At 43.6% G+C, this 15,962-nt stretch overlaps 1 protein-coding gene across 2 annotated transcripts in view; it reads left to right on the top strand.

Moving 5' to 3' along the window:
• ZNRF3 (zinc and ring finger 3) overlaps positions 1–15,962 on the top strand; it is a 96,906-nt gene that overhangs the window by 53,471 nt on the left and 27,473 nt on the right. For both annotated transcript variants that reach the window (XM_040611373.1, XM_040611375.1), the window contains one exon: positions 6,831–6,956. In XM_040611373.1, the coding sequence (XP_040467307.1) occupies positions 6,831–6,956 (126 nt within the window). The remainder of the gene's footprint in view (positions 1–6,830; positions 6,957–15,962) is intronic.

Raw genomic sequence — 15,962 nt, 5'->3', positions numbered from 1 at the left:
GATCTCCACATGGTGTGAATATAGCCTTTGTATTATTTTTTTCCTGTTTGTTTGTTTAGGTCCTTTGGGATCCTTAATTGTAGTGTAAATTGAAAAAAACCCAAACCAAATAACACACCAAATAACCCTATGACTGGACCACTGAAGCTGGCTTTGCTGTTAGCATGAATGAAATCCTGTTGGCTGGGATGTGAAGCTAGAGAGAAATTTATGCAGAGAAGAGATTCCTGCATAAACTACACGCTCAGAGTGATGCACAACGAGTATGATGCTGGTCAGAAAGGTTACTGCAGGGCTTGGTGTGTTCAGGGGGAAGGAAGTTGTAGTAGGTAAGGTCAAAATTGGTGAGTTGATGTATAAAGAAGAGATGTGCGTTCCCTCTGGAAACAAACACAATGAGAGATTTTTGGAAGAGTTGTAAAAATGTTATCATAACCCCAGATGTTTGTTTGAGGTGGGGGAAGTGAATGTCTTCTCTTGGCAGGTGGGGTAGAGACAGGATTTTGAGGAAGGTGATGAGATTGCCATTGGTAATTTATCCGTGAGGCCTGAGATCAGGACGAGGTTGATGGAGAAGCTGGCTTCAGTGGAGTTTTAAACAATCTGCAGTAAAAACCTGAAATCTGAACGACGTGGACAGGTGAGAGCACCCAGGGAGCATGTGAGAGGAGGACTGTCACAGAAATCCACGAGGAACCCAGAGAAGGTGCTGGAGAGTGGGGACAGGCGTGCTCCCCATGTTCTGATCCTGCTAAGATCAGTAAATCGGTGCATTGTACAACCTGTCATTGGCTTCATGATGCCATTTTATTAAAAGAGCTGACACTGGGTACTTGGATATGAGTTCCCTTGATATGTTAATGGTTACACAAAGCTGATGACTAATGTGTCTAACATCCCTTAGCGGAGTATTTGTGTTGGCCCTGTAGATCTTCAGAGTTACTGGAACAAGTAGTCTAGGAAGAGTTTGGCTTTGCAATGCACATGTTTTTAATTGAACAGTGCAATGTTTTTGTCAATTGACCCTTCCTGAAGCATACGGACTTTGAGGGAGTACTGCTGGCATAATATAATTTGTTTCGTTAATTACTCTGGTGAGATTCCAGTGTGATGCAACAAAATCCTCAGGAGTTTGTAGCCTGCAGATGTACCTAGTAAGTTCTCTACATTTGCCAGCACAGAGCCTGCGGCACCCTATTTGTTTTGCTTACTGCTTACACTGGGGTTTGCATTTGGGTTTGAGGTTTCTCATGTGCAAGATCATTGTGCCATTGTGTGGTGGTTTAATAAATTTCAGTCTTCTCCCTGCTTCAGTCACCTATGCACCGGAGGAAACGTAAGGTAGACATTCTGCACCTGGGTTGCTGGACTACAACAGGGAATCCAGTTGCTGGAGTCACGTTTCTCCTTGCACAGCAATGATGGCCAGCATGGCCATGCTGGAGGAGAATTCTTCTGTGACAGCTGTTGGGTTTTGTTTGCTAGTCAGAGCACAGCCACCTTCTGTTTACTAGGTCATGATACAACCTTGCTATAGTTTGTGAGTAAAAATGTGTGTTCCAAGTGCGTCCAATTTACGGCTTTGGACAAGAATTTGAAAATTTCTTGCTTTCAGGGTGAATACAACTGTGTGAGTGGCGTGAGTTCTGTACTGAGGAGATGAGTTCCTGCTTCATTTTTTCCCCCTTTATTGACAAACTTGCCAGAAATTCCTTTTTTAGGTTTTTGCATCAGGATAGAGTTCAGAAACTTCCCAGGAAACTCAGTTCTCTGCACTAAGTTCAAGAAGAAGGGGCTGCTGGTATTTGGAAAAGGAGTTTCAGAATGCCATATAGCGACCAGTAAATGCTGAGCAGAAGTCACCTCTTGCCAGAAAGATAATTGGTATTTTTCAGATCTCATACAGTGCTTCATTCTTACCTGTTCTGCAGTCCAGCTTCATACCCCCCATTCAGTTTGAAGTCTTGTGCAGCTTTTAAAATAAACAGCTCATTTAGTTACAAATATTGGTCTTGGGTTTAGTGCGTGTTCCAAGATTCAGTCTCTGGATTTCAGACTTAGTGCCTGATACCTACTGGTACCTACAGCATGATACACATGCCTCAGGTGCAACTGGCGAATATTGTCATGCATGTTTTGTCCAAGGCAGCTGTAAGCACATGATGCTCTCTGAATTCCTTCTTAATGGATGCACATTCTTGTTTCTTGGCTGATCTGGTAAAGTGAGATGAGAGGGTTTTCTCTTAAGATTTTCCTCTAGTCTTTGCACAGCGTATTCCTCTGCTGGAAGGGAGAACATACTCGATATGCTGCCTGTTCTTACCTTCTTCTGGTTGGAAGGTAGGAGCTCTGCAAAGCTATGCTGCAGGAGCGGCCATCCTTTATGATCTTGGAAGCTGCATATCAGTTTTTTCATACAAGAGGAGACAGAGACCTGTGGTTCTATCATGGAGAACCAGAGAGACAACAACTGTGGTTACCGGTTTGTCAGAAAGAGCTGAGTGCCTTTGGGGGTCTCATTAATCCATCTGGGTTGAAGCTAGAGTCAAAATGATCTGGTAATTTCAGCCTCTGCAGCTTCTGCTGGCTTATGGTCTGCGGGAAGCAGGAATCAGATGATGTGGCAGCCTTAATTTCAGCAAGACTCTACTGCTGGTGTGTGATGGGAACCTGGAATGAGTTGACAGGAGCCATAGGCTGGTTTGCGTCCCTGACTGCTCTGTATTTTTGCTGCTAATCATAGAATCTCAAATGGTTTGGGTTGGAAGGGACCTTAAAGACAACGCAGTTCAAGCCCCTGCCACGGGCAGGGACACCTTCCACCAGCCCAGGCTGCTCCCAGCTCCGTCCAGCCTGGCCTTGAGCCCAGCCAGGGATGGGGCACCCACAGCCTGTGCCAGTGTCTCAGCACCTTCACAGTAAAGAATTTCTAATCTAAACCTTCCCTCTTCCAGTTTAGAAACTGTTACCCATCATCCTGTCACTACGCGCCCCGATAAAGAGTCCCTCCCGGCTTTCCTGCCAGCCCGTCAGGCACTGGGAGGTGCCGTAAGGTCTCCTCGATCCTTCTCTCCTCCAGCTGAACAGCCCCAGCTCTCCCAGCCTGTCCCCACAGCAGGGGGGCTCCAGCCCCTGACCATCTCCGTGGCCTCCTCTGGACTCGCTCCAACAGGTCCGTGTCCTTCTGCTGGTGACCCCCGAGCTGGGGGCAGCGCTGCGGGGGGGTCCCAGCAGAGGGGCAGAGCCCCCTCCCTCGCCCTGCTGGCCACGCTGCTGGGGATGCAGCCCAGGGCTGGGGGGGCTTTCTGGGCTGTGAGCGCACGTTGCTGGGCCGTGTTGAGCTTCTCATCCCGCAGTACCACCAGGTCCTTCTCCGCGGGGCTGCTCTCAGCGCGCTCCTCGCCAGCCCGTGTCCATGTTCCCAAGACCGCCCTGACCCAGGTGCAGGACCTTGCACTTGGCCTCGTTGGACTGGATGAGGTTTGCAGGGGCCCATGTCTCCATCCTGTCCAGGTCCCTGTGGAGTGTCAGCCACCCCATTGAGCTTGGTGTCACCCGGAACCTGCTGGGGATGTGCTCAGTCCCACTGTCCGTGTCCCCAGGAACGATGTTCAGTAATACTGGTCCCTGTATGGACCCCTGATGTCCCTGATCTCCACCCGGACGTCGAGCCGTTGACCACAACTCTTTGAGCGTGACCACCCAGCGCATTCCTTTTCCACCAAGTGGTCCAGCCCTCGAATCCCTGTCTCTCCATTTTACAGACAAGGATGTTGTGTGGGACCACGTCATGCGCTTTGCAGAAGTTGGGGTTGATGGTGTCAGTCGCTCTTCCCTTGTCCACCAGCACTGTAACCTTGTCATGGAAGGACACTATTTTTGTCAAGCACGATTTGCCCTTAGTCTTGCCCTTAGATTTGTCCTTAAATCTTGGCTTAGATTTAGCCACCTCTCTGTTTCCTGTGAGCGTTATCATAGTTTTGAGGAGTATCTGCTACCAAGCAAAGAGTTGAGACTGACTGGCCTGTAGTTACCCAGGTCATCCTTTTTTCCCTTTCTAAAAATGGGGATTTTGTTTCACCGTCTTCCTCACTTGACTCGTTCTCATGTCTCTTCTGGTCGTGCTACTTGTGACAGGAAAGATAATTTATTCTGGGCAGTTACAGTCTTTCCATGGGGGTCTAACCATGAAGGTCACCGGTGTAAGCCCAATAAACAGTAGTTTGCTGATAACTGCTTTGGAGTGCTAAATCCTGTGCCTTGCTCTTCCCCTCCCAAAATACATCAAGTTAATATTTGTATCGTGGTTGAAAAGCTCTTTTTTTTTTTTTTTTTTTGTATTCAGTAAAGTCTAAAATCGTAAGGGTTTGATAGCTGTGGCACCCCAAAGGTCTAGCAAAGCTTTTTTTTTTAAAGTGATGTGTCAGTTCTCGATAGACGTATGGAGGTTATTTGAGTTTTGAGAGCTCTGCTGCTTCCAGGCCTATGAGTTTTGTCTGCTAAGCTTTGCATAGGTCCCTTTCCAGGCCACCTGGCTTTTTGAAGAAGACAGGAATGTTCAGAAATGCAGCTTTGATTTTGCTATCTTCCTGGGTGCTCCATGCCATGTAGGAGACACCCAGGTGTATGGAGATGAGATGCTTGAGGTAGGGCATGCCAGGTGCTTGACTGCTGCACATTCCTGACTGTCTTGAAAACCCCACTCAGAAACCTGTAATATTCGACACTGCAGATACTTGCCTTTGGAGTTGTGTGTAATTCACAGCTTTTTTGCCTTTAAATGGGAAGGCTGTCTTGTCAGGTGTTTGGGGCATTGCTGTTGGAGGCAGGGTGTCCGCCAGCGTTGTCACCGAGAAGGGACAGAATCACCAATTTCTTTCTAAAGGTGGGGAGGCACAGGCATTGTAAGAGGAGGAGAAGAAGCTCTTTCAACTTTGAGCTTCTCCTGATTTCCAGGGACATAACTGCGGGATGGCTTTGGTGACTGTGATCTGAAGGGCTGTTCGCGCTTGGGAGCTGTTACGGAATAACAGTATTCTGGAGGAAAGCAGCTGTGGAAAGAATTTTCTGTTATTCTTGGCCTTCTTCCAAGATGTTTTCTGGACTAAAGTGGGTAGAGACAGTGTTTTTTGTATGGTTGGGAAAAAGAGACCAATACTTCATCTCATGACAGTGTATAGAAGGATCCTGAGTGCTTCATACAGTGGTTTGTCACAGCGTAATGCCGTGTCCTGGCAGACAGAAAGAAAAGGAAAAAAGGGTGGAAGTTTTCTTTTAATTATCAGGACTTTTTTGAGGCGATAGGGTTACAGAGTGAAATGTTCCTCCTCTGTTAGTTTACTGTTTGCCTGCTCTGTAACACTAACCCACTTAAAATTTGTGCGGCTCTTTTTGAAGTTATTTTAAACCCTCAGCAATGCATACAGATTTTGTAACCTTGGATAAAAGCACCTGAGCCGTGGTTTCAGTTTTGCCCTTTCAGGCATGTGGAAAGTGCCCCAGCACATTTCAAGGATTTTGAACTAGAAACTTCTTAGATATGGGTTATGGTTTCAAAGCTTAATTGATACAGTGTACGTCAAGGGAATTACATCAAGGGAATGGTTCTCTGTTTCTGAAGATATTTAATACAGATTAAAGTTTTGTGTTTATTTAAAGGATCCCACGGACTCCTTTTGGGGTTAATTATGTTGGAATATATGCCCTGGCAGTTTTGGAGAGAGAGCTCTGCCTGACTCCCTGCCCTGTCATATCTCTCAGCTGAACAGTTCATCCATCCCATGCTGCGTGTAAGGAGATGATTCATCCTCCAGTGATAGACCTGTCCCAAGCTTTTAGAGTGGGTTGAACTGCTCGTCCGTGCGAGGCTGTAGGCAGTAGTGTGTAATAGTAACTCATAAGAAAAAAAAAAAAAAGAGGAAGGATGAATTAGGAGTTGGGCAGAGGATTCTACTCTGGTATTGCAGTGGCCAGTTTTTTTCTCAAAATACAGGTGGATTGGTGATGAATTCTGAAAAATGAGTGGTAGGAGAACCTCTGTATTATGTCAATTCACCGCCGTGTTTCCCATATTTCACAGTAGTTATTCTGAGTCACACTTGAGTTATTCGGAAAGTCAGGGCCCCACAAGATAATATAAATAGCTCTCCTTGTGTTGAATGACTTGCAAAATGAAAGTCAAGGTACAAGAGATGGGAGAAAAGGACAAAACGACAAGCTGGTGATGCAGGAGAGATGGCAGGATTAGTAACCATTACATGGTGCTACTTTGCATGGATTAGTGAGAGAGAGATATGTAAATTACTGAGCAGTATAATCTCCTACTATTATCAGCTACCAGAAAACAAAATTGTCAGAGTGTTGGTAACAGTTTGTGGTTTTCTTTAGATTGTTTGGCAGAAGTGAGCTTTAAGGAAAGGCATGAAGCTGGATAAGGACAGACTTTTTTTGCAAAGAACTTTTTCTGTGTATATGTTAGAGCCTGGGCAGCTCTTAGGCAAGAGTCCTCACTGTGAAAAATCTGAGATTTTAGCTGAAGGAAAAAGAGAACAAGGAGAACATAGTAAATAGTGTAAGGATTTAAATGTTTCACACCCTAGTTTATACACAAAGATATTACCCTCATGAAGGGTAATAACCGAGATGATGTGCTGATAGCATGCTTCAGAAACATACTGAATCCTTCATATAAGCAGCCTTCTGTTTCAGTTTTTCTGGTGTATCTTAATATGTAAAAGTGTATTTGTTATAAACCAAGGTACTTGAAAGCAATCTGTATGTTTTTTGAATGCTACTGATTGGCTAAAGGTTTCTTTCTGATTCTGTTTCAGATGCATCCACTCGGGCTGTGTAATAGCAATGACGAGGAAGACCTATATGAATACGGCTGGGTAGGAGTGGTGAAACTGGAACAGCCAGAGTTGGAGCCTAAGCCATGCCTCACTGTCTTAGGAAAGGTAAGGGGGCGGTTTGGGGTAAATGCTGCATGGAACTGTTTCTTGGAAGGGTCAGTTCCTTTCTGAGAAAAATCAGCAAGAAAAACCAAGAGAAAACTCCCTTTACTCCTCGAAATACTCCCATGTTGCCTGTTTTCACACTAGATGCTTCAGGGAAAGATAATGTTGTAACTCACTTGACAGGGACAGCGATGGGGAGCTGAGCGCACACGTTCCCTTTCTGAGCTCCGTAGGAGCCTAACAAAGACTTCTGGAAAAATCAGTTTAGCAGAAGCAGTATTGGAGTAGAAACAGGGTGAACTGCAGGTGTGATGCTACCTCAATCAAAGGAAACTTCTAACCAAAAGCAGTCAAAATAAAAGCATCTTAGTGGTTTTCCTTGGGTACAGCTTTCTTAGAAGACATACATTAATTTCCTTTTTTGGGGGAAGAGAAGTCTTCAATCCTGGGAGAGATCTCTTTGCTTTAATTGCAGGATAGGTATCTCTAATAACAAGTGAATCTTACTGTATTGGTGGTCAAAGAAATAAAATTTTTCTTCTTGCTGGAATCTCCCTGTGGAATACAGCTTCTGGAATCTAAATTCCTTGCAAAACATTTCCCTTTGTTTTATGAGCTGAAGTCTTTAAGATGTCATTACTGCTGTCAGGTAAGTTAAAAAGAAAACCAGAAAGCTGTCCTATTTTTGTGTTTTATTTTTTTATTAGAAGCAATCTTTATTTTTAATAGCTTAGAGTTTTTGAGGATTGAGGTTATTACGTGTTGATATTTGAAGTCTAGAGTAGTTGGAAGTGTGTGAAATAGCATAGGCCACAAGTTCTACCAGTAACTGAGTAGTTGAAAATGCTTAAAATCTCTGGGGTTCATTCTAAAATCCAGCTGGCTGAGGTTGCTGAGTCTTTGGTAGTATAGTGTTGGTGACTTCAGGTGAGCAGGGAAAATGTAGTATATCGGGCAGAAAATAAAAACCTAGGTTGACATTTTGTAGGTAAAACTTGTCTCTGTGTATTTATAAACAAAACTTCTAAAACCCCTATATTTCAGAGGAAATGGGAAATCATCTGCTTGTCTAAAATCCGCTGGGAGTTTAGCTTGTACATGGTGAGAAACATCTCTTTAAGAAGTGAGTGCCCTTTCTATTGAATTTCAGCATAAAACAACTTTTTTTTCTAACTTGGAATACTGGTTTTGTTTCACAGAAATTCCAGCTGATGTTTCTTTGCTCTTAGGGGGTAAAATCTGAGAATACGGTCTCATGAGGATGGGAATTAGAGAAGATTGGGTACTGAGAGATTTGTAGTAATCCATAAGTAAACTCCAGGAGTAAATTGAGTCTTGGGGAAAGCCATTTAAGGGAGGAATTTGTTCAGTCACATCTGTCAAGCTCTGAAAAGCATGTGAGGAAGTAGGTGTGCAAAATGGATGAAGAAAGGGGAAAGCATAGATACCCTGCACAAACAATGTTCTAAGTATTTTCTAACACAGTGATGCTGTTAGGTACCCAAATCCCACCGTGTCCTCTATACTCCCCATGTCCCTGAAGCCACACTGATCTCTAGAGTGGGTGCACCTCAGTATCTGCTGATCTGAGCTTCCTGAGGCTTGGCCTGCTGAACAGCAGACCCTGGCTTTGCTTCAGGAGCTCTGTAGCATCTACTTTGATGCATAGCGTTGGTGATGTGGCCCCTGCATCCTGCACAGTGTGTATCTGGAGAGTTTGGGCAGAACGTTTCCTGAGCATCAGTTTATGTGCAGCAACATCAGGTGAAAAAAGACTGTCCAATGTTCTAGACAATACTTCCTTCTCAGTAATTGCAATGCAGCTCCTCGTTCTGTATTTTCATTTATCATCATTTATCCTTCTCTTCCTGGAATATTTGTTCCCTGTTTCACGCTTGCTGCTGTAGTTTCTCTTCTCCCATCTTTTCTCTGCAGCCCTTCTGCTCAGTCCTCCCTATGCTCAAGTTACGGCCTGATTTAGAAGGACTTCTCAGAATTCTTGAAATATTGTTGAGTGCAGATAGCAGCAGGAGCATCAGCCATGAGCTTCTTGCAGGTCTGTCAGTTAAGTCAGCCTGGTTATCTTACCAGCGGGAACAAATTGCATTGCAATTGTCTGGGTCTCTGAAAGGTTTGGTTTCAGTGTGATTTGGTGCAAATGGCTATGTAAGTATTCAGTTTGGCCTGTAAACTGTTTTGCCTGGGTCAGTATCAAACCTGCCGCATGTGTATATGAGTCGTCTTCTGGTTGTTTTTAGGATTTGGCAGCTGCTTGACTTAAAACATGAAAGGGAAAGGGAGAGGGGAAGGGCGAATAGGGGAGAGAGGACAAGGGAGGGGAGAGAGGGAGGGGAGGGGGGAAATGGAATGAAGAGAAAAAAGAAAAGACAAGGAAAGGAGAAAGGAAAGGAGAGGGGAAAGGAAAAAGCAAAGGATAAGAAAATAAAATGAGGAGGGGTGGCCTTGAACAGCAATGGGAAATTAAACTTCTTCCATTTAGAAAAGGAGGAGGAAATCCAGGAGTGCAAGCCTACTGTTTGCTCCTCATTTAGTCTGATTTATCCTGCCCCCAAGGTGGCTGGTCCTGCCTATCTGATCTTCCAGACGAATACTGTGTTTGCCTTTTGGTAGAGTTGTGGCAAGCTCTTGCTTTTCCAAAATTCTGTGAAGCAGGCCTGCCCAGCTGCAACACCTATCGCGGAGGTCGTGTGCATGTTGCAGGATGCGAGGCTGGCTGATGCAACGTTTCAGAAATGTGCTGGCCTCTTGGGTAGGTGAAAAGTTGTATTTCAGCTTTGCTGGTGTTGCTGGTATCCATATATTATGCAAGTGAGATAAATGGCAAAGCAAGCCCTTGTTACACACACATCTGCATGAATGGCTCAGGTGGGCAACACGAAGACTTCACTGAGTGTGAATAATCTTACCGCCCTAACAGGGGTAGTTGAGTGCATAAAACCGACTGTATGGGCCAACTGAACGTTCTGCTTTGTGTAGTGAAGCGTGACTACGTGGTCAGCTGTACCTCCTGCTGGAAGCAGGTATATCCATCCCCCCTTTTCAGTTCCTATTGCTGAAATTGCCTTTGGGATCTTCTAGTATCCGTTCTTAGATCTTCATTGCATTAGAAGCCATTCTGTGATGTGCAAGCCAAATTGTGTACATTAGTGGTTGTGGTGTGGTGTGACGTGGTTGGATCAATATGACCAATTGATTTGGTAGTAGGAATAAAGTCGGTGCCAGGAAGGTGAGAAGAGTTCGGGACTTGCTTTCTTTTAGAACTGCTGTGGGCATGATTGAAAGCCTGCCTTAGCAATTTAGGGCAAGATCTAAACACCCTGCCAGGGCAGCTGTCTGTCTGTGCACTTCCCTTTCCAGCTCATGGCACATGTGGGCAATTCTGTTTCATTTTGACACTTCTCACTGAGAAATCTAGTTTGGGTATCCTCATCTTTGCAATGAACCAAGAGGATACACACGGAGGGTTACCTGGCTCAAGTGACAGTTACTTTGTCCACCTTTCTTATGTACATAAGGAATGGATAAACTTGTCAGCTTAAGCCTAGCATAAATTAATGTGTTTAAAAGCTCAGACTCAGACCATGAAAGAGTTTGTAAGTCCTATTTTAAAGGAGCCAATTTAATCTTTTTTTCACTAAAACTTGTGAACATTTGTGTGGAGTAATACAGTAGCAGAAGCAAAGAGGTTATTGCCTGTGTCTGTATGATGGAATGCATGCATATATATGAAGGAATAAATCATGAGGTTTTGTTTATTAGTAAAGGAAAAGAAGGAGAATAGACATGATACTGTGGGAAGCTTGGAATATTGTGAAGCAGAGCATAGAGACTACTTAAAAACTGTTTGTAGAGCTAAATTCCATGACACACCGATCTGGTACGAAGATGCATGGTTTTATTCTTATTGTTGTTTTTGGTTGTTGTGGTCTTTTTTGATTTGGGGTGTTTTGGTTTTTGGGTTTTTTTGTTTTGTTTTGTTTAGGGTTTTTTATTTTGTTTTTAGTAAAACCCTTTGTTTTCAGAAGCTTCACAACACTTGTTTATCTCTGTGCTAAATGGGACCGGTAGCTGTACAGAATTTAATGTGTCCATTTCCATACTGATTTTTTAATTGCTCATCCTTCTTAGTCAGATTTGTACGCTGTAATGGAAATGAAAGAGTTTAAAAAATGTATCTCCTGTTAAGAGTGCCCGTGAAAACTGGGCCCTGGTTGGGAAAGGGGTGTGTGTGGCAGCTGTGATTTAGCGTTGCCTTTGATCACAGTGCAGCCCTGTTTGAGGCGATGCTGCATGCAGGCAAAGCAAAGGCCTGGGTTTTACTGATCTCATGAGCTCCTGAATAGGGCTAGAAGGGGAATGACAGAGGAAGAAGAAAGCTTTGAAAATGAAAAGGAAACCCTGTGAACCCGGCCAGCATTATTGGCTGGATTTGCCTACCAGGGAGCCGCTCAGTTTCTGCCAGGCTAATTCTGCCCCAACTTCTCTCCCCCACACCCCCGACCCCACCTCCCCCTCTCTCTTCCCTTTCAGTCTTTCAGACTTTTTTTGTTTTTGAGGCATGGCTGTAGTAACTCGGTTCTCAGGCTGGGAACCCACTGAGCTGTTGCCATGGTCACTGGGAAGCTCTTCGTGCCATGTGCTTCAAAGGGAACCTTTCCCCTCCTGGAATTCCTGCTCCTCTGCACACAGCACAATGAGGCTCCTTCTCCTTTGCCTGCCAGTGCACACGTTCTCGTGCTCCAGCACTGCGGCTTTGCTCGGGATGGAAGGGAAGAGCGGCGTTGCCTGCGGTACCTGTTGCGTGCTGCATCCACGGCACTGGGGTGGCAGTACCTGCATGGGTCCCACACGCTCCAATACGCAGCACTCTCTTCTCCCACCCCGGTCGATTTTTGAGCAAATGACATCTGTCAAGGCAGTCAGATACAACCCAGCAGTGCCAGTGATTTTTTTATTGCAGCGTAGGATCGCAAGAAGATGCTGACGATTTGCTTAGAAGTAGCACTTCTTCCCTTTCTGCAGGCGCGAAAGTCCACAGGGAAGGATTTTGTTCTTGTTTGTTTTCCAGGGACTGCTGAAGGGACTCTTCTTTTGTGTTAGTAGGATGTGTGTAGTTGAGGATATGCATCCGAGTAGAAGCTAACAAAGAGAGGATGTCCCTGCTACTACAGCTTCCTGTTTTCTTCAGATCAAAGGAATCTGTAATATGAGGAAATTCCTGACAGTTCTTCCAGCATCCATTCACTTCTTTTTTCTCTTTTAAGAGTTCATTTACAAAAACACTGACACAAATACTGACTGGAAGAATTTCTTGTTTTGCCATGTCATCACTACGATTATACTACTGAGGCTGGGGCCAAAATCATCATAACTTGAGTCTGCATTAAACAGCCCAGCTGTGATTCCTAACTTTTTGTCTTTAACAGTTTAGTTTAAGTATAAAAATTCTTACAAGGTAGTCAAATGAGAAATCATGGGGCTATGTTGGTAGTTTAGTTCCTGAATAAAGAGTGATCTGTTCTAAGACTTGAGAAACAAGAGAGCCTGCGGGGAGTCAATTTTAATCCTTCTCTTTTGGAGTTACTGAAAGTAATAAAAAAAGAAGGCAAATTGAACAAAATCAACTTACACCTTTATAGTAATAACCTAAATTAAGCATGCAGGTATGTGTACAAGTTAGAATTACAGTGACTATATAAACATACCTCTTGTTTCTGTATAACTTTAATAATTTTATATACGGGTTAGATAATTTCCTGTAGAAACGGATTCAGTTCAGTTGTAGAAGTGCATACAGAATTTAGGCAAATGCTTTCCCATGCTGAACTTACTCAGAAATTAGGAATGAGCTATGCAGGAGATAAAGATCTAAAATTACTGAGAGACATGTCCAAAAACATTGATCAATGTTTCCAAAACTTTGCTTGTTCGGATACTTCCAGCTGGTAGGGACAGCTGCAGCAACCCACACTGTGATGCGTCTGTGCCACATGCGGTAGAAGGTACTGTCACTTTCGGAAAACTTCTTGCACCCATTTATGGTGGATGGACGGAAAACTTCTTGCACCCATTCCACCTGTGGTATCTGTTCCACGGTTCGGGGACCTTTTCTGCCTTCTGTTTCTCAGCCCGTATTTCTTTGTAAACAGCATCTAAAAAGCATTTGGGCTTCATTTTGAGGCTGTAGTCTCAAAATTTACAGCAAAGTTTAATTGGTCCGACTGAAAAGTAATAGTATGAGTGACTTTTAAGCTGGTTGGTTGGTTTGTTGGTGGGTTGGCTGGTTTGTTTCACTGTGTGGCTACATGAAGGTTTGTGTCAGCAGCGTAGTGTCCGGTGGAGGAAGGAACAAGTAAGAGAAGGAGTCTAAAAGAACTGCTCTGTCTGGTGGCAGTGCTGGCCTAAGCGCAAGTAAGACGGAGACTGAGAAAAGTTGTTCAGTGCTGGGAACTTAATATTGGTTGCTTTGAACTCTCAGACGTTCTGTGTTAAGGAGGAAGTTGATATGAAGCAGAAGTTTCTTGAATGAGACTAGACTCCCTTGGTTGTGGACTAGTTGATAGGTGCCGAAACTGATCAAACCACAAACTACGTTGTTTATCAATCCCATTGTTCTGTAATGAAAAAAAGAGTGTGTTTTGAGGGGGGAAGTAGCATCCTGGCTAGTGTTAAAGAGACTGACCTTCTTAATTCGTCATGTTCTTGAAGAATCTCCACTAACTTTGCATTTAAATTTTTCATTTCCATGGTCTGTTGTCATAGCACTGCCTAAAATTAGAGTTAACTGTGAAAAGAAGTAGTATATGTAATTGTAATCCCTGCCATGTGCATGCTTTTCTCACTGTATTTGTTCTATATAATATATTAAGAAACAGAATTACCATTTTTCTGAAGCACCATAGAAGAGCATAGGTGCTGCAGTGTTGTGCTGGTTGTTTCTTTTTATTCCTCACTTCATTATAATTTATAATGTCCAGGACACCTGAAATGTTAACATCCATTTTAAACAACCCATAAGACATCTTTAAAAAATTATATTTGAAGCGATACTGTTCCTTGTGCAAATGTTTTTGCTGTCATTTATCTTTCTTCTGACATTCTCTTGTTTCTTAATTCCCCAGTGCTAGCACTGTGATCAGACCTCCACAGCATATACGCATAACCGTTTCTAAGAAAATTGTGTAGATGAGGTCAGAAGAGGGGATGATATGTTGTTTTTCAGGAAGAAGCTGGATTTTTGTAATGACAGACAGAAATAGTCCTCCTAACCTTCTGGGTGGGGATGAGTATGTATTTTTGAACAAAAAGAAGATGAAAAATCACTTAAAGTGAAATGCTTTTGCCAAAAGCTCAGTGTATTTCTGTTTCCCATCTCTTTGTCTCTTCTTCCATGCCCCATAGACCATACTCTTTAAAAACAAGCCTATTTTAACAGAATAAAGATGGGGAAAGAAAGAGGAAGAAATGTTGCACGTACAAGTGTGTGGCTGAAGTGTGAAGTGGCAGTCTCATCACTGTAGTTGAGTCTTGAGTTCGTTTGTACCTTTTTACATCCTTCTGGTCTGTGACTACTTGCCACCTTAATTTCAGCAGGCCCTTCGAGGAGAGAAGGGAAAAGCTGAGCACAGGTAAGAGAGCTGCGAAGCAAGGCAATTAAATTCTGGAGGCAGAGGAGTGTACGGATCATACGGTAAAAGATGTAAAAGGGAAGAAAAGAGCTGGACCAAAGCCAGGGAGGGGAGCGCTCAAAGGAGTGGACAAACAAGGGCTGAATCAGGTTATGCAGTTCAGAAGAAGCAGATCTATCAGGTTTTAATTCATGGGTGCTGGCGGGCCCCTTCCGCTGGCAACGAGTGCCAGCAATCTGTTACTGTATTATTTTACTAACTTCCTTTTTGTGTTCACTGCGCAGTTAGGAAAACCAACAGCTATTTGTGAAGAAAGGCTGTCTCTTACGGTTCTCCCTCTGGGCACTCCTTAGATTTGCTATTGTTGGATTGATTACTTTAAATAAATGTCCACTTTTAGAGCTGAGTCCTTAGCAGTCCCCACCGCCATCTTCACCCCTTCCCAACCAACTGTGGAACACAGCTGCTTCTCCCTTAAGCTAAAGAAGCAGCTGTTGTTGCACATGTGTTACCGGAGTCTTTGCTCAGTCAGAACTCTGAGATTCAGGGAAGTCCAGGCTGAATAAAGACTGAGGAGCAATTCTTTAAGATACGTTGCACATGATAATAATAATGATAATGATAATAATGATGATGATAATAATAACAACAACCATCATCATCATCATCATAAGTATTTTTATATCTCATAAGTTTTTGGACCCTCATGATTCTATGTGCCTTGTAAGCCCCTCAGACATTGGGAGATATTTTTATTTTATGTGCAGAATCTACCTGTTTCTCTAACAGGAGAAATGCCCAGTGGCAGCCATGTTGGAAGAACTACAGAAATGGAATTTGAAGCAGAAAAGTGAGTGGGCATGTAAGCACAGCTATGCTGGAGAATAGAAATGAGCACAAAAGAAGGCTGGCAAGCAGGATCAGATAAATGGATCAGAAAGTGAAGAAAATAAGAAGCAGATATGGAGGCAGGGCATGGAATTATTAAGGACTTCACAGATGAGTGACACGCCTAATTTTGGTGCACTAAGAGGCAGAAAGCTTTGAAAGAAATTGGAGAACTGGGGAATGTAACCAGAGCTACATCAGAAGGACTCCAATATTCACTGTAAAAGATAGGCAGATACAGTCAGCTGTGGTAGAAAACAGTGGGTCATAAGAAATTGCAGACATTAAGTGGGAGTGTTTTGCAATGATTTTCACAGGATTGAAAGGGAGGAAAGAGAAAAACTTAATAGGACACAAATTGTGCCTCATATCCTACTCTGTTGAGATAATTTGACAGAAGCTGTTTTTCTGTTCTAAGCATTTTGTGTTCATGATGGCCAGGTGGACATTATCTAGAGGTGTCTGTTTG

This window comes from Falco naumanni, chromosome 1 (genome assembly GCF_017639655.2).
Source record: "Falco naumanni isolate bFalNau1 chromosome 1, bFalNau1.pat, whole genome shotgun sequence".
NCBI classification, from domain to species: Eukaryota; Metazoa; Chordata; class Aves; order Falconiformes; family Falconidae; genus Falco; species Falco naumanni.
Note: the sequence above shows the minus strand (reverse complement) of the source record. Positions and strands in the feature narration are given on the sequence as shown.